This window comes from Canis lupus, chromosome 5 (genome assembly GCF_003254725.2).
Source record: "Canis lupus dingo isolate Sandy chromosome 5, ASM325472v2, whole genome shotgun sequence".
In the NCBI taxonomy this organism is placed as follows: Eukaryota; Metazoa; Chordata; class Mammalia; order Carnivora; family Canidae; genus Canis; species Canis lupus.
This window is the reverse complement of record NC_064247.1, coordinates 60,583,927-60,599,024: the sequence shown is the minus strand read 5'-3', so window position 1 is coordinate 60,599,024 and position 15,098 is coordinate 60,583,927. Positions and strand designations below refer to the sequence as shown.

Genomic DNA, 15,098 nt, shown 5'->3' with positions numbered 1-15,098 from the left:
CTTTTGTTCTTTTTTTCTTTTTTTTTTTTTTTTTAATTTTTTTTTTTTTAATGATAGTCACAGAGAGTGAGAGAGAGAGAGGCAGAGACACAGGCAGAGGGAGAAGCAGGCTCCATGCAGGGAGCCCAACGTGGGATTCGATCCCGGGTCTCCAGGATCGCGCCCTGGGCCAAAGGCAGGCGCCCAGCTGCTGCGCCACCCAGGGATCCCCCACCTTTTGTTCTGATTGAACCTCAGTGCCCATCTGTTGAGTGGCCCCAGAGGACAGAGACTAGGGTGTCCTGTTTATCGGCCTTTACAGGTTTGAGAATTGAGTGTTATCATTGTGCCCAGAGTTTATCAGACTTGAGAACACAGATATATAAACTGGGATATCAGTCTCTTGACATAGTGTCTTTTCTTCAAGGCCCTGGTCCTGTGGTCAGGCTATTTATGAGTCCAGACTGGTGGTCATGGGGTTGGTTGGGAGTGTAGTGTCAGCCCTGAAGATGCAGACAGCCTGCAGAATGTTCTTGGTCTCCCGGGCCAGTGCCTCCCTCTCTCTCTCTCTCTCTCTCTCCCTCTCTCCCTCTCTCTGTCAGTCTCTCTCTAGGACATGCTGGATAAAAAGACTAAATCTTACTACTTCAATTAAGCAAGGATCCCAGTCTTTATCTTTTGATTCTTTTAAGTGCCACCATCTGTCTTGAAATTCTGGGATGACTTTGGTGTCTCTCCTCCCTGCTTGCCTCCCCTGACCCCAGTGTGGTGGAAGCAGAAACAAGCAGCTGGTCTCCAGTGTGATGAGAGAAACAAGGCAAAGTTTGGGTTGGGGACCCTGTGGAGAGGAGGAGTAACTTGTTCATCCATTTAGCCATGAGGAGTTACTGGAAGCCTGCAAGAGCAGTATGATCAGAGCTCTCATAGTTATTATTACTTAATGGCAGAAGTATTACTTCTTGAGCTTAGGAAAGAGAAAGAAACCAGACTTTGGCAGTCTGGTAAATATTAGGCTGTTTGCTCACCTTTTAACACTTTGGGTATAGTGGTGTGAATTCCTCTGTTGTTGAAATGAAATACCCCTTTTTAGCCAGAAGGTGGGGCTGACTCCCTTGGAAACAAACTTGAGATGCCTTTCAGTTTTACTGAAAGGTTTACTGTACTGGCTTTCTGCATACACAGCCATGGGTGGACACCAGAATCACGTGGGTGGTCCTAGAGAAATAGATGATGCCTGGCCCCCAGCCCAAAACTCTGACTTAATTGGTCTGGGGTGGTCTCCAGATAAGGGGTCCCCAGCTTTGCTACACATTAGAATCACCTGGCAAGCTTTAACACTCAAGCCTGTACGTCAGAATCCCAGCATGTAGGAACTGACCATGAGTGTTTTTTAGAGTAGCTGGGTGATTCCAGTCTGCAGCTTTCCCCCACCCAGAGGTGATTCTAACCTGCAGTAGGATAGGACCTACTGGTTTTCAAAACAGACATTCAGTTATATCTAAAGTTAGAATGGGATGAGTGGGCAGTGCACGTCAGCAAGGAGGGCCACTAGGAAGACTCACCAGGACACCTTCTCTCCCTCTCAAAGAGAAAGGCTTAACGTCCCATTTTCCCAGTGGGGCCCAGGGATTCACAGAAGGGAGAGGGAGTAGCTGAGAACCAGGTGTCACCCAGGACCCTTTCCATCTGTGTGTCCCCACAGCTTTGTGACGACAAACTGTGCTCTGCAGTTTTCATCCCGTGGAATCCGGCCTGGCCTCACCACAGTCCTGGCTCGAAACCTAGACAAGAACACCGTGGGCTACCTGCAGTGGCGGTGGGGCATCCAGTCAGCCATGAACACTAGCATCGTCCGGGACACCAAGACCAGCCACTTCACGGTGGCCCTGCAGGTGAGGACAGAGCTGCACCTTCGTGTGCCCATTGTACCTCTTACCCTGGTCACCCTCCCTGAGTCTGAGTGCCAGGAGACGTCCTAAAGGGCCAGTTTGGCTCACACACATGCAGGAGTGTTGAAATCCTGTTGTTTCAGGCTTCCAAGGGTAGCTGTGCTCCAGTTACCCTAAAGCAAAATGTCCTTTGTACATCTTATAGTAGAAGTGCACAGAATAAGGTTGGGAAAATGCCCAGGTTAGTAAGTGATCCCAGAGCAGAGTCAGGCACTCGGGTCCCACCATGGCGGGCAGGGACACAGAGAATGAGAGACACCCCACTTCAAAGGGCAGCTACTCCTCAGCACTCAGCACCTGCTGCCATGTAAGAACACAGCTCCTTGACACAGAATGTTCTATTTTCATGAGACATGAGGAAACTGGGGTTTTATGTGAGCTCTCCCGGGTTGCAAATACTGGCCACTAGTAAATCTCCACACACAGATCATGGCCCGTGCCCAAGAGGCCCACCCACAACGAGCGCCCACAGGTGCACTCGGTGGCCATCTTCCTGCAGAGTCCCGGGCACTAGCTGTGCCTTCTCTTCTTCTCGCTGTCTCCCCAGCTTGGAATCCCTCACTCCTTTGCACTGATCAGCTATCAGCACAAATTCCAGGACGATGACCAGACGCGCGTGAAAGGGTCCCTGAAGTAAGTCCTGACCTGGCTGCAAATCAGGTAGGGGGTTCTGATTGCAGAGCCTGGTGTCAGTGGCCCGCTCGAGCTGGCCACATTTCTCAAGAGCCCCTATTGCGAGGGCATGGGGTTTACCACCCTGCAGTCCCTGCCTCGAGGACCTTGAAGCTGATAGAACTGCACCACTAGCGTGCTGACTTGCTTCTGCTCACTGACCAGAAGTGTCCGTCAAGACCGACTCCTGGGGCTGAGGATGGGGGTAGGGTGGGGAGCTGAGAGGGAGGGACAGAATAGGGGGGCCCAGCCTCTGTTCTGAGTGACAGGTGCCTGTGGGGACCGGGAGAGATGGAAAGCCACTTGCTTAGGCCTTGCACTCCCTGCAGGGCAGGCTTCTTTGGGACGGTGGTGGAGTACGGAGCAGAAAGGAAAATCTCCAGGCACAGCGTCCTAGGCGCAGCTGTCAGCATTGGAGTCCCTCAGGGCGTTTCTCTCAAAGTCAAGTAAGTTGAACTGGCCAAGAATTATCTGGCAACTTGTCACTCACCCAGGCTTCACCCACTTTAAGGACGAAATAGACTTACTTTGCTTTGTAATTTTGTTCTTAAAAAATAAAGCTGCCCCTGTCTTAAGTGTATACGCCAACGTCAAGAAGTCCTAGAGCCCATTGTTCACTCAGGGTCTGAGTCTCTCAGGGAGCTGCCACCTGCTCTGCTGGCCCATCCTCCAAGCCAATTGCATCTCTCCCTTCCTGGGGGGTCCCAGTACCGGTCCTGCATGCCCGCTCATCAGCACTGCCTTTCCCATGCATGACATGTGCAGGGCCTCCACCAGCCTATGCAGCGTCTGTTTATCCCTCCATAGCAGACCGTTCCCATCCACACAGAGACTCCTCCCTGCTCCAGTGCTGAGCCTTCCTGCCTTCCGGCCTCTCAGTATGGTCTCTGTTACATGATAGTCGGTTGCTTGTATGTGGCAACGTCACAGTGGGACCCAGTCCTTGTCTGTGTAGACTCCCTCCCCAGATGGCCCCATCCAGCCTGCTGGCTTGAAGTACCTTCCTGCACTGACAACTCTCACAGTTACAGCTCTACCCTATTTCTCTTTCTTCTTCTTTCTATATATTCATATTGCTGCTTTTTCTAGCTTTTTAAAGCCCAGCCTTAGGTTAACTTAAAACCTTTTTTCTTGGGGCACCTGGGTGGCTCAGCGGTTGAGAGTCTGCCTTCAACTCAGGGCATGATCCTGGAGTCCTGAGTTGAGTACCACATCAGGCTCCCTGCATGGAGCCTGCTTCTCCATCTGCCTGTCTCTGCCTCTCTCTCTCTCTCTCTCTCTCTCTCTCTCTTTGTGTGTGTGTGTGTGTGTTTGTGTGTGTGTGTCTCATGAGTAAATAAATAAAATCTTAAAAATATATAAATAAAAATATATATATAAATAAAACCTTTCTTTTCTAATATAAACAAACATTTAAGGCTTTAAACACTGTTTCACCCCATCGCACAAATTTGGATGTTATTTTTTTGTTTTGTTTCTTAAAGATTTTATTTATTTGTTCATGAGAGACACACAGAGAGAGGCAGAGACACAGGCAGAGGGAGAAGAAGCAGGTTCCATGCAGGAGCCCGATGCGAGACTCAATCCCAGGACCCCAGGATCATGACCTAAGCCCAAGGCAGACACTCAACCACTGAGCCAGCCAGTTATCCTTTGGATATGTTATATCATTATTATTCAATTCAAACTGTTTTCTAGGTTCACTTATGGAAATGTATTGCTTAATTTCTAAATATTTGGGTTTTTCTCTATAACTGATTAGTGATTTCAATTTAATTTCATTTTGGTCAGAAAACATATAATGTATGATTCCAGCCTTTTTAAATATATTGGCACTTGTTTTAGAGCCCACCATGTAATCGACCTGGGTGATCATGTGCACTTGAGAAGAACATGTATTCTGTAGTTTTTGGGCATAGTATTCTATAAATACCAGTAGGTCAAGGTGGTTGACAACATTCATCAGAAACCAGAAGTTCTATGACTTTACCGACTTGGGGCCGTTTTCTTTAAGTTGCTGAGAAAGTAGTATTAAAATCTCCTGCTGAGTGTAAAATTCTGTTTCTTCCTTTGTCAGTTTTGGCTTCGTGAATTTCATCTCTAGCAGCGCTCTTTGATTTGAAATCTGCTTTATCTGATGTTCGTATAGCTACTCCAGGCTTCTTATGCTTACTGTTTATGTGACTTATCTTTTTCTGTCTGTTTACCTTAACCTATCTTCTGTGTTCATATATACAGGGTGTCTCATAGACAGCATGCATCCATTCATTTGGTTTCTTTTTCTTTTTTTTTTTTTTTTTAAGATTTTATATATTTATTCATGAGAAACAGGGAGAGAGAGAGAGAGAGAGAGAGGCAGAGACACAGGCAGAGGGAGAAGCAGGCTCCATGCAGGGAGCCCGATGTGGGACTCGATCCCGGGACTCCAGGGTCACTCCCTGGGCGGAAGGCAGGCACTAAACCGCTGAGCCACCCAGGGATCCCAGTTTCTTACTTAATTGGAGTGTTTAGTCCAGTAATATTTAATGTAATTGTTGGTATGGTTGGTTTTAGGCCTGTTATTTATTATTTGTCTTCTTTTCTTCCCTTCTGATTTCTTGTTCTTCTAACCGTCCTTACTAAATATTTTTAGCATTCCATTTTGATTTACCTATTGATTTTTTAGCTATACCTCTTTGTACTTTTTTTTTCCTTAGTGGTTGCTCTAGTGATTACACATTGTTAACCTTTTATCATCTGTTTAGACTTAATATTGTATACTTGATGTAAAATGAAAGAACCTTGAAAACTTGTAGGGCCATTACCCATCCCTGTGTTCTTTATGCTGTACTTGTCACATGTGTTATAATTACACACATTATAGTCTCCACAAGAATATGTTAATTCTGGCTTTCAGTAGTTTTATATGTATATATTTGTACATCTATATGTGTTAAATCAAAAAGGGGGGGAGTCATCTTTGCCCATGTTTGTTTTTTGTTTTTTTAACCATTTCTAGTGTTCCTTATTCCTTCCTAAGAATCTGATTTTCCTTCTGATACTCATTTCTTTGGCCTGAAGAACTTTCTTCAGCTTTTCTTATACTGTTGTAAGTCTACCAATGATGACCTCTTAGTATTCTTTATCAAGAAAATGTCTCTATTTTTTATTTATTCTGCTTTTATATTTTATTATTACATTCTATCTAGATATATCACTTTATTTTTAAAGATTTTATTTATTTATTCATGAGAGACAGAGGCAGAGGGAGAAGCAGGCTGCCTGCAAGGAGCCTGATGCGGGACTTGATCCCAGGACCCTGGGATTATGACCTGAGCCAAAGGCAGACACTTGACCACCGAGCCACCCAGGTGCCCCTGCTATAATTTTGAAAGTCAAGCTTCATTGATGTTAAATTTACAGAAATTAAAATTCATCTGTCTTATTATACAATCCTGGGAGTTTTGACAATCACATAAGTCATGTAACCACCATCACAATCAAGATAGAGCACATTTCCATTGTCCCCAAAAATTGTCTCATGGCCTTTGTGTGGTCTCCCAGGTCCTTGGCTACTGACCTGTTTTCATTCCCTATATTTTTGCCTGTTTCAAAAAGTCATATAATTGGAATCATAGAGTTGTGAGGCCTTTTGTGCTTCTTTCATGAGCATAATGCATTTAAGATATGTCCTTATGGTTGCATACATCAGTAGTGTGTCCCTTTTTATTGCTGTTTGGCATTATGTTGTGTTGATCTACCACGGTTTATCTGCTTATCCGTTTAAGGACATTTCAGTTTCCAATTTTTAGCAATTACAGATAAAGCCAGTAAACATTCACATATAAGTTTTGTGTGAACATAAGTTTTTATTTATCTTGGGTAAATAAATACCTAGGAGCAGGCATGCTGAGCTGAATGGTAGGTGTATGTTCCACTTGATAGGAAAGTACTAAGCCGCCTTCCAGGTGATGGCTTCCTGTTACTTCCCCCACCCCAACCCATAGCCTGTGAGAGCCCCAGTGGCTCCACATCCTCGACAGCCCTTGCTTGGAATGGTCATCCTGTTCACTTTGGCTGTTTCTCTGCAGGTATGTGAGTACATCCGTTGTGATTTTGATTTGTGTCTCCCTGACGTCTAGGATGTTGAACATCTTTCCATGCGCTTATTTGCCATCCAGATCTTTTGTTTGTTTTTTTAGTGAAGTCTTCATTCAAATCTTTTGTCTGTTTTATTATTGGGTGGTTTGGTTTCTTTTTTTTTTTTTTTAATGTTTTATTTATTTATTCATGAGAGACAGAGAGAAAGAGAGAGAGGCAGAGACACAGGCAGAGGGAGAAGCAGGTTCCATGTAGGGAGCCTGACATGGGACTTGATCCCAGGTCTCCAGGATCACACCCTGAGCTGAAGGCAGTGCTAAACTGCTGAGCCACCCGAGCTGCCCTGGTTTCTTATTTTTTGAGTGTTCTTTGCCGATTCTGGAGTTGCATTTATTCTGAAGGATATTGTCCCTGAATGTAGAATTCAGGGTTAACAGATTTATTCTTTCAGTGCTCCCAGGATGTTACTCTGCTGGCTTCTGGCCGCCATTCTTTCTGGTAACACATCAATGGTCATTTGAATCATTATCCCCCTGAATGTGATGTCTTTGTTTGTTTGTTTTCCTGACTAATTTTCCATTTTCTTTTTTTTTTTTTTTTAATTTTTTATTTATTTATGATAGTCACACAGAGAGAGAGAGAGAGGCAGAGACACAGGCAGAGGGAGAAGCAGGCTCCATGCACCGGGAGCCCGATGTGGGATTCGATCCCGGGTCTCCAGGATCGCACCCTGGGCCAAAGGCAGGCGCCAAACCGCTGCGCCACCCAGGGATCCCTCCATTTTCTTTTTTTAAGCTTTTTTTCCCAGCAGTTTGTACCTGCAGTTTACATACATGTGGTTTCTGTTGTATTTATGCTGCTTGGGGTTTGCTAAACTCCTCGCATCTGTAAGTTTAGGTCCTACCTCAAATTTGGAATTTTTAGGCCATTAATTCTTCAAATCTTAGTTCCTGCCCTCTCTCTCCTCTTTGGGGCCCTAATTACTTATACACTAAATCTCTTAGTGTTCCACAAGTTTCTGAGGCTCTGCCCATTTGCCTTCAGTTTTTTTTCTTGGTTCTTCATATTGGGTAATTTCTGTTGCTCTGTCTACAAGTTCACTGACTGCTCTCATCTCCGGTCTGCTATTTAGCCCATGCATTGTATGTTGTCTTGGACATGAAGTAGCACTCTAAAATCCCTTCCAGTCTGGGTCATCTGGGGTTGGTCACAGTTCATTATCTTTTTCTCTTGTATATCTTGGTATATAGAGTCATTTGTATCATATCTTGGGTGTTCTGAATAATATAGCATAGAGGGTCTATATTCTGTTATGATCCCAAAAAAAGTGTTGATTTTTCCTTTTTGAAGGTAATTGGCAAAATCAGTCAGTGAACTGGGACTCACTCGTGTGTGGCAGCAGCTAGAACCACACAATTATTTCACTTGTAGCCAAGGCCGCCAAGAGACTGGGGATCTGTGCGGTGTTTACATAAAGAACTTAGGGCTGGGACACCTGGGTGGCTCAGCGGTTGAGTACCTGCCTTCAGCCCAGAGTGTGATCCTGGAGTTTGAGGATCGAGTCCCACATCAGGCTCTCTACATGGAGCCTGTTTCTCTCTCTGCCTCTCTCTTTGTGTGTCTCCCATGAATAAATATATAAGGGCAGCCCAGGTGGCTCAGCGGTTTAACTGGAGACCCAGGATCGAGTCCCACATCGGGCTCCCTGCATGGAGCCTACTTCTCCCTCGGCCTGTGTCCCCTGCCTCTCTTTCTCTGTATCTCATGAATAAATAAATAAAATCTTTAAATAAATAAACAAACAAATAAATAAAATCTTTTATAAAAAAGAACTTGGGGTTGCCCGTCTCTGATTTCCCTTGTTGGGGAACCCCCTACTTCCCAGCTGCTGTGGTTGCTTCAGACTCCGAGCTCTGGGCCTTCAGACTCACAGGACTGCAGATTTCCTCCCCATGTTTGCCAACCACACAGTAGCAGCTAAGACTTGCCCTCCTGTGCACTTGCCGGCCTCTTGTCGCTCCTCAGTACCCGAGAGTCTTTGTAGTTTGTGGTCAGGGTTTACAGCGCTTACCTGTTGGATGACTGGTGCAATAGGAGCTACTGGGACATTACTAGAAGCAGAATCTCTTCAATCTGCCAGCTTTGGAGATCATCACCCACTACTTTCAACAGAATAGTTTGAGGGCAGAGAGGTCTCTGTCTCTGTGTCCAGGGCCTCGGGAGGTGCCCGCTCCTGTCCTCTAAAGCCACTGTCACTCTGGTAAAGCAGTGGTCGCTGCTTTGCCCAGAATTAGCAGGCAGTGGGATCTTTCTTCTGTCACAGACATGAAATCCAGCAGCTCAGCTTTGGAATAGGGACTAGAAGGTGTGTAGATAATGAAACCAGCTGGAACTGGTGGTGTGTGTATCTAGAGTTCTCGCCCTGTGGCTGAGACCTCCATCACCCTTCCCTGGAAACCTATCTTGGGTGTTCTGTTTCATCTTTGTTTTCAGGTTAAACAGGGCCAGTCAAACCTACTTCTTCCCTATTCACTTGACGGACCAGCTTCTTCCCAGCGCCGTGTTCTATGCCACCGTGGGGCCGCTCGTGGTCTACTTCGCTCTTCATCGTCTGGTCATCAAACCGTACCTCAGGGCTCAAAAAGAGAAGTGAGTTCCTAACATGTCCCAGGGTTTCACTAAACAACTCTGTGCCTCAGTTTCCTTGTCTTTAAGACGGGTATGATCATGATAGAAGCTACTCAGAGGGCTCCTAGGGAAATTAATGCATACCTGTGAAGCTGGGCACAGCATCCGGCCTGTAGTAAGTACCCAGTGGGTGCTGACTGTTCCCACTGGCAGCACTGCTACTGCGCCCCCTTCACTTGCCCTTTTGACTCCCAGAAGGGGTTAGAGCTAGTTCACAAAATTGTGCAGACTCTACACCATGACCACAAGAAATAGAAAGTCCCCTGTTCTTACTCTGACCATTTCTTTTCCTCACACTGAGTCCAGTAGGGGTACATTTGAGTTCTTACAGAGGCGTGTATTAACTGTAGTCTTGAAAGTTATAGAAACGTTCGTATATTTTTACAGTTTCTTGTAGATAACCCACTGGAGCATAGCATTCCATCCGAGAGGTAGTTTAGATTCATTACTTCTAATGCTAATAGAATAAGTCACCAAGCTGAGGGAATCTCATTTTTTGGGCCCCTCCAGCGTTCAGATTCCGGCAGTTTAGAGCCCTGGTTCCCTAGGAGGCTTGAGGCTTAAAAGAAGAATGTGTGGGGTCAGGTCTTCTGACAGGATGGGTGTTTGCTGTCTCTGTTCTTTGCTAGGTAAGAAAAAAGTATACTTTGTACCTAAAGCAGTAAGCATTGTCCCTCCCAGAAGTATTCTAGAATCACCCCCAGGAGGTGGCTTTCCCTGTGGCCCTCACCTCTCCTCCAGCTGCTCACCATGCTGAGATTCTCATCAGGCAGGGGCTTGATTCCCCAGCAGTGGGCTTCCTGTGTGCTCTGGTGAGGAGTGGGGGAAAGCCATCCAGGGACAAAAGAAAGGGAAGCTGCAGAGGCCTAAAAGGAACAGATTTGCTTGAAATTGTCTTGGAAATATTTTCTAAAGCTGCAGAACCAGGAATGCAGTAAGAGCTCACACTGTTTGCCAGGCGCAGGTCCAACGAGGGGCTCTGTTGCCTCACTCCTCACTAACATGTGGCTTGTGTTCTTCTCGCTTAAGGGAGTTGGAAAAGCAAAGGGAAAGCACAGCCACTGACATTCTGCAAAAGAAGCAAGAGGCAGAAGCTGCCGTAAGTGCTGCAGAAATGCACCCCCGGAAGTCCTTTTGCTCTGTGTGGCTCTGCATATCACCATGCTGCCACACAGAGCAGACTGCGGGGGGTGGGAGGGTGCTCCTCACCCTCTGCCAACGATAAACCTCTGACCGGGCTCGGGGAGCACATCACACTCCACCTCTCTAATCCCTATGGGATACGATTCCGCAAACTCCAGTCGCTGTCCTAAAGATTAGATACAGTTACCCTCAAAAGGCATAACAGGATTTTCCAAGAACTGGAGGGTACTGTCCTCTTTTCTTCCCTGTAAGTGAACTGGTGTTAGGTGACAGAACAGACATATCCAGCCTACATGCAGGGGTACCGTTGGGTTTTCTGTGAACAGAGGAGGAGTTAAAATGCACCCAAGCATGAGAGGTAGAGCCCAGGAAGGGCCCTGATAGGTGCCCTCCTTGTTCTTCGCAGGTTCGGTTGATGCAGGAATCTGTCCGAAGAATAATTGAGGCAGAAGAGTCCAGAATGGGTGAGAAGGCATGGCCTCCCTCGGGGTAGGGTGGGTGCTGGGGGTCTCAAAGGAGCACAGCACTCCTGCAGCCCAGGCTCCAAGAAGGGTGCCCCACTGAGCCCCGCCCCTGCTTAGACCGAGCCATCCTCAGGGCTTATCATTGTCAACGCCTGGTACGGGAAGTTCGTCAATGACAAGAGCAAGAAGAGCGAGAAAGTGAAGGTGATTGACGTGACCGTGCCCCTGCAGTGCCTGGTGAAAGACTCGAAGCTCATCCTCACGGAGGCCTCCAAGGTAGAGCACACACCCATGGGATTCAGACACGAAAGGCCTGTGGGCCATGGGGATAGCCTGGCGCCTTGGAATGGCCGTTCCATCGTAGTGGAATCTCTTCTGTTTGGCGTGCTGCCCAGCACCCAAGTTACGGTCACACTGGAGCTGTTCACTTCATCCATTCGTTCACACAGCAAGTATTTACTGAGCTCCGACTGTGTGCCAGGTAGAGCAGCGAACAAAATATAAACGCCCAGTGTTCGTGAGCTTATATTCTCTTCCTTGCTTGCCTTGTTCTAGAAAGTGTGGGATCTCCCATTTGAAGTTCACACTGGAGCCCAGGGGTGGGAACGCTAAAGGCAAATTAAAGCACAGATTCACTCAGGCCAGATACCTTGTTCTCTCAGGATTCAGGATGGGGCTTCCGTGAATTCCGGGGGCTCTAACATGGCAGGGTTTTGTTGTGTTTTTGTTTTTGTTTTTAAGATTTTGTTGGTTCAGGGATCCCTGTGTAGCGCAGCGGTTTAGCGCCTGCCTTTGGCCCAGGGCGCGATCCTGGAGACCCAGGATCAAATCCCACATCAGGCTCCCGGTGCATGGAGCCTGCTTCTCCCTCTGCCTGTGTCTCTGCCTCTCTCTCTCTCACTGTGTGCCTATCATAAATAAATAAATAAAAAAAATTAAAAAAAAAAAAAAAAGATTTTGTTGGTTCATGAGAGACACAGAGAGAGAGGCAGAGACACAGGCAGAGGGAGAAGCAGGCTCCATGCAGGGAGCCCAATGTGGGACTCGACCCGGGTCTCCAGAATCAGGCCCTGGGCTGAAGGCGGCGCTAAACCACTGAGCTGAGCCACCCGGGCTGCCCAATAGGCAACTTTCTGACATTCTCAGGGTCATGGTGTGCATCTCTCGAGGGCAGCTCCTGAGGGAAAGTCAAGGCCTGCCCACACTGACCACAGATGGCAGCAGACAGCAGTGGTGCTGGGCCTGAGGCCCCATGGAGTAAGACCGTGTTTGTTACAGGCTGGACTGCCGGGGTTCTACGACCCGTGTGTGGGTGAGGAAAAGAACCTGAAAGTGCTTTACCAGTTCCGAGGCGTCCTGCACCAGGTGATGGCACTGGACAACGAGGCCCTTAGGATACCAAAGCAGTGTGAGTAGCTGCCCCTCTGCAGTCACCTGCCCTGTGTACCAATGGGGGTAGGCCCTCAGCCACGGATGGGGACTGGGGACATCAGAGTGTGAGGTGACAGCCACCTAACCCTGTGTTATCTGCCTGGGAGCAAGGGACTTGCTCAGAGCCCGTGATGGGCTGCCCTGAGGAGGGGTGGTGTTCCTTCCCAGGTGGAATTTCACTGAGCTCTTTGCTTGCAAACTGCAGCATGGGTGGCTGGGCAGGAGGCAAACCCAGCTGCTCCTATATGTTCTAGAACCAGTTGATTCTCCACAGCCTGTTCTGTGCTCCACTCTAGACCAGGCAGCCTCTGGTCAGGTGATGGCTGAACCCCTCAGTGGAGAGAGGCGTGGAAAGAGTTGCCTTTTGGGACAGTTTGTCTTGTCTTTCACAGCTCACAGGATTGATACAGACGGATAAGCTGCTTGAGAAACCAGATTTACAAAAGGCTGCAAAAAATCTTCCTGAGAATCTACAAATCCAGAAGCAGGGAAAAAACCCAGACATCAGATGTGTTTATTTTATATTATTCCTATAGAGAAGGTGGTACCGTATCAATGATGTGGAGGGACACACAGACACCCCGCGTTCATGGGTGCTGGAGGGAGGACTGAGGCAGCCCCACCCAAAGCAGAACTGCAGCACAGCCTGTGGCTGTTTACCCAAGGATCGAGTCCCTGGAGGGGAGGCCCCAGCCCCTGGGCCCCTAGGCTCCTGAGCCCGGGTGCTGACTGCAGCCACCCAGTAGTGCTCAGTCTATGTGAGGTATTTATGGAACATCCTGCCCTCACACATAGGACTGTGAACTACTTTTCCTAAAATCCACACCGAGCATGGAAAACAAAATGGAAAGGAAGTTCTCTTGAGCAGAGGTCTCCAGAACAAGTGAACATCTGTTCAGTCAACTTCCCAAAACTACTTTTTCCTGCTGAAATATTATCCAGTGAATCTGGAGAGGATTGTGTGGGTTTATAAATCGGCTTTTTATCTGAGAACAAATGGCTTTGGAAATTAGTGTCTTTTTTCCCCCTCCCAGAACTTCTTGAATCATTCCACTGGCATGTGGCTTGGACTGGAGAGGTGTAACCCCCGGTCCCAAGGCCCAGCCCTGTCACAGGTCCCTTCCTCCCAGGAGCCACCCATGTCCTGGGGGCAAAAGGCAGGTGTGAGCCAATCCACCTTCACGTCCCTCACAGCCCGCCCCCCAACGGCTCAGCTGACATGCCTCTGCCCCCAACACTGGAGCACAGGACAGGGGAGAGGACCAGAGGAGGGGGAAGCATGGGGCAGGGCCGGGCAGAGTGGAAAGGACCCTGGACCCTGGCTCAGGTACTTGCCAAATCCCCGGTGCTGGGAGAGCAAGGCGGCCTGAGCCTCACTTGCTTGTACGCGGCTGGCAGGTGGCGCTGCTGCTCCCACACCTCCGCTAGTCCCAACTCTCTCCTCTAAGGGGACTGTGGTGTCTGCTCCCCAGACCCTCTTCCTTCACCTGCCTCTTCTGGGGATGCAGAGCCCTTAGGAGCTAGAATGCTCCTGAACCGCCTGCTCTGTCTGGTGACTGCGAGTCACTGATGAGCAAAGAGGCCCTGGCTCTTTGGTGGTGGTTCTGACAGCCCCCTGCAGCTGTTGCTAAAATCAGGCTTCGCTCCTGGCGGTGGTCCCAGAGTCATCGCTAATACTCTCTTCCTCCAGTTTTCAAAACAGTTCAGGTTGTCCAATTCTGTAATATTTATCTCCATTTAAAGAAGTTTCTCTACGAGCTGCTGCTCTGAATGTAAATCGTGCAATAAGCGTGGCGTGAACTGCCTTTGGACGCAGCCATGTGTTCCCTCCATGGCAGGTGGCTCTTTGGGGCACTGATTCTCTTAATTTTGTCTGAAATGGACTGTACAGAAGGCACTCTCTTATCACAATAAACCTTTCCTGAAAACTGGGGATGGTATTTTAATGCATCTGTATGTTCATTTTCAAGGGTGAGCAAAGTAAGGACGTGCCCCCTCCTCTTGCCCTCACGCCCTCCCTTCTCCCTGGCCTTCACTATGGAAACCATGGGCTGAACCTGAAGCTGTGGTTTCCACATGAGACCTCTGCCTGAGAAACAGAGTCCAGGGTCAGGAGATCATTTAGGCGAGTATCCTTGTTTTCCTGGGGGTGGTTTCATTTAGGAGCTTTTTGTTGTTGCTATTTTAAGTCAAGTCACCTTTTTTTTGTAGTCAGAGGTGGTCATGCCCTGCCCGTTCTCCAAGAGGACACAGGAAGTCCATCTTCTCGGCAGCCACAAAGTAGGGAGGAGAGAGACCTTCAAATTAGCCTTCAGCCCCCTCCCCCCATTCTGAACACAGAGCACTCCTGTGGAAACTTTCATAAGCCGAAATGGCTTAAAGCAAAGAAGCAATTACCATTAATTTTTGGAAAAAATGTGAGCATTCCCAGATCCAATAAATCACCTTTTGGTTTTTTTTTGGATACCTTAGGACACATCTTACTAATGGCTGCATGAAACGGAGTGGAACCAGAGACTCTCAGACGGCCCAGCGCTCTGGGGGCTCAGGGGCTCGAGGCTGAGTCTAGTTCCCGGGGAGGGACGGGCAGTGCCCTGGTTCCCTCTCAGCCACTGCAAAACACACACTCGTTGCTTTTTTTGCCTGTGCCTTTTGCCATAAAAATGAAAATCCTCAAATTTCTTTAGGTTAG

The 15,098-nt window shown here is 47.9% G+C and overlaps 1 protein-coding gene and 1 long non-coding RNA gene across 4 annotated transcripts in view; one reads left to right on the top strand and one right to left on the bottom strand.

Annotated features, from left to right (window-relative positions):
• Positions 1-14,346, top strand: part of DNAJC11 (DnaJ heat shock protein family (Hsp40) member C11) — a 75,957-nt gene extending 61,611 nt beyond the window's left edge. For all 3 annotated transcript variants that reach the window (XM_025427292.3, XM_035716637.2, XM_035716638.2), the window contains 9 exons: positions 1,682-1,871; positions 2,476-2,561; positions 2,930-3,046; positions 9,174-9,329; positions 10,398-10,467; positions 10,918-10,975; positions 11,109-11,251; positions 12,254-12,383; positions 12,799-14,346. In XM_025427292.3, the coding sequence (XP_025283077.1) occupies positions 1,682-1,871; positions 2,476-2,561; positions 2,930-3,046; positions 9,174-9,329; positions 10,398-10,467; positions 10,918-10,975; positions 11,109-11,251; positions 12,254-12,383; positions 12,799-12,824 (976 nt within the window). In that variant the 3' untranslated portion in view covers positions 12,825-14,346. The remainder of the gene's footprint in view (positions 1-1,681; positions 1,872-2,475; positions 2,562-2,929; positions 3,047-9,173; positions 9,330-10,397; positions 10,468-10,917; positions 10,976-11,108; positions 11,252-12,253; positions 12,384-12,798) is intronic.
• On the bottom strand, positions 9,327-10,440 carry LOC118354805 (uncharacterized). Its single transcript, XR_004816002.2, has 3 exons — positions 10,315-10,440; positions 10,099-10,234; positions 9,327-9,993 (listed from the first exon to the last, which is right to left on the bottom strand). It is a non-coding gene; the product is annotated as an uncharacterized LOC118354805 (long non-coding RNA).
• Positions 14,347-15,098: the final 752 nt, after the last annotated feature.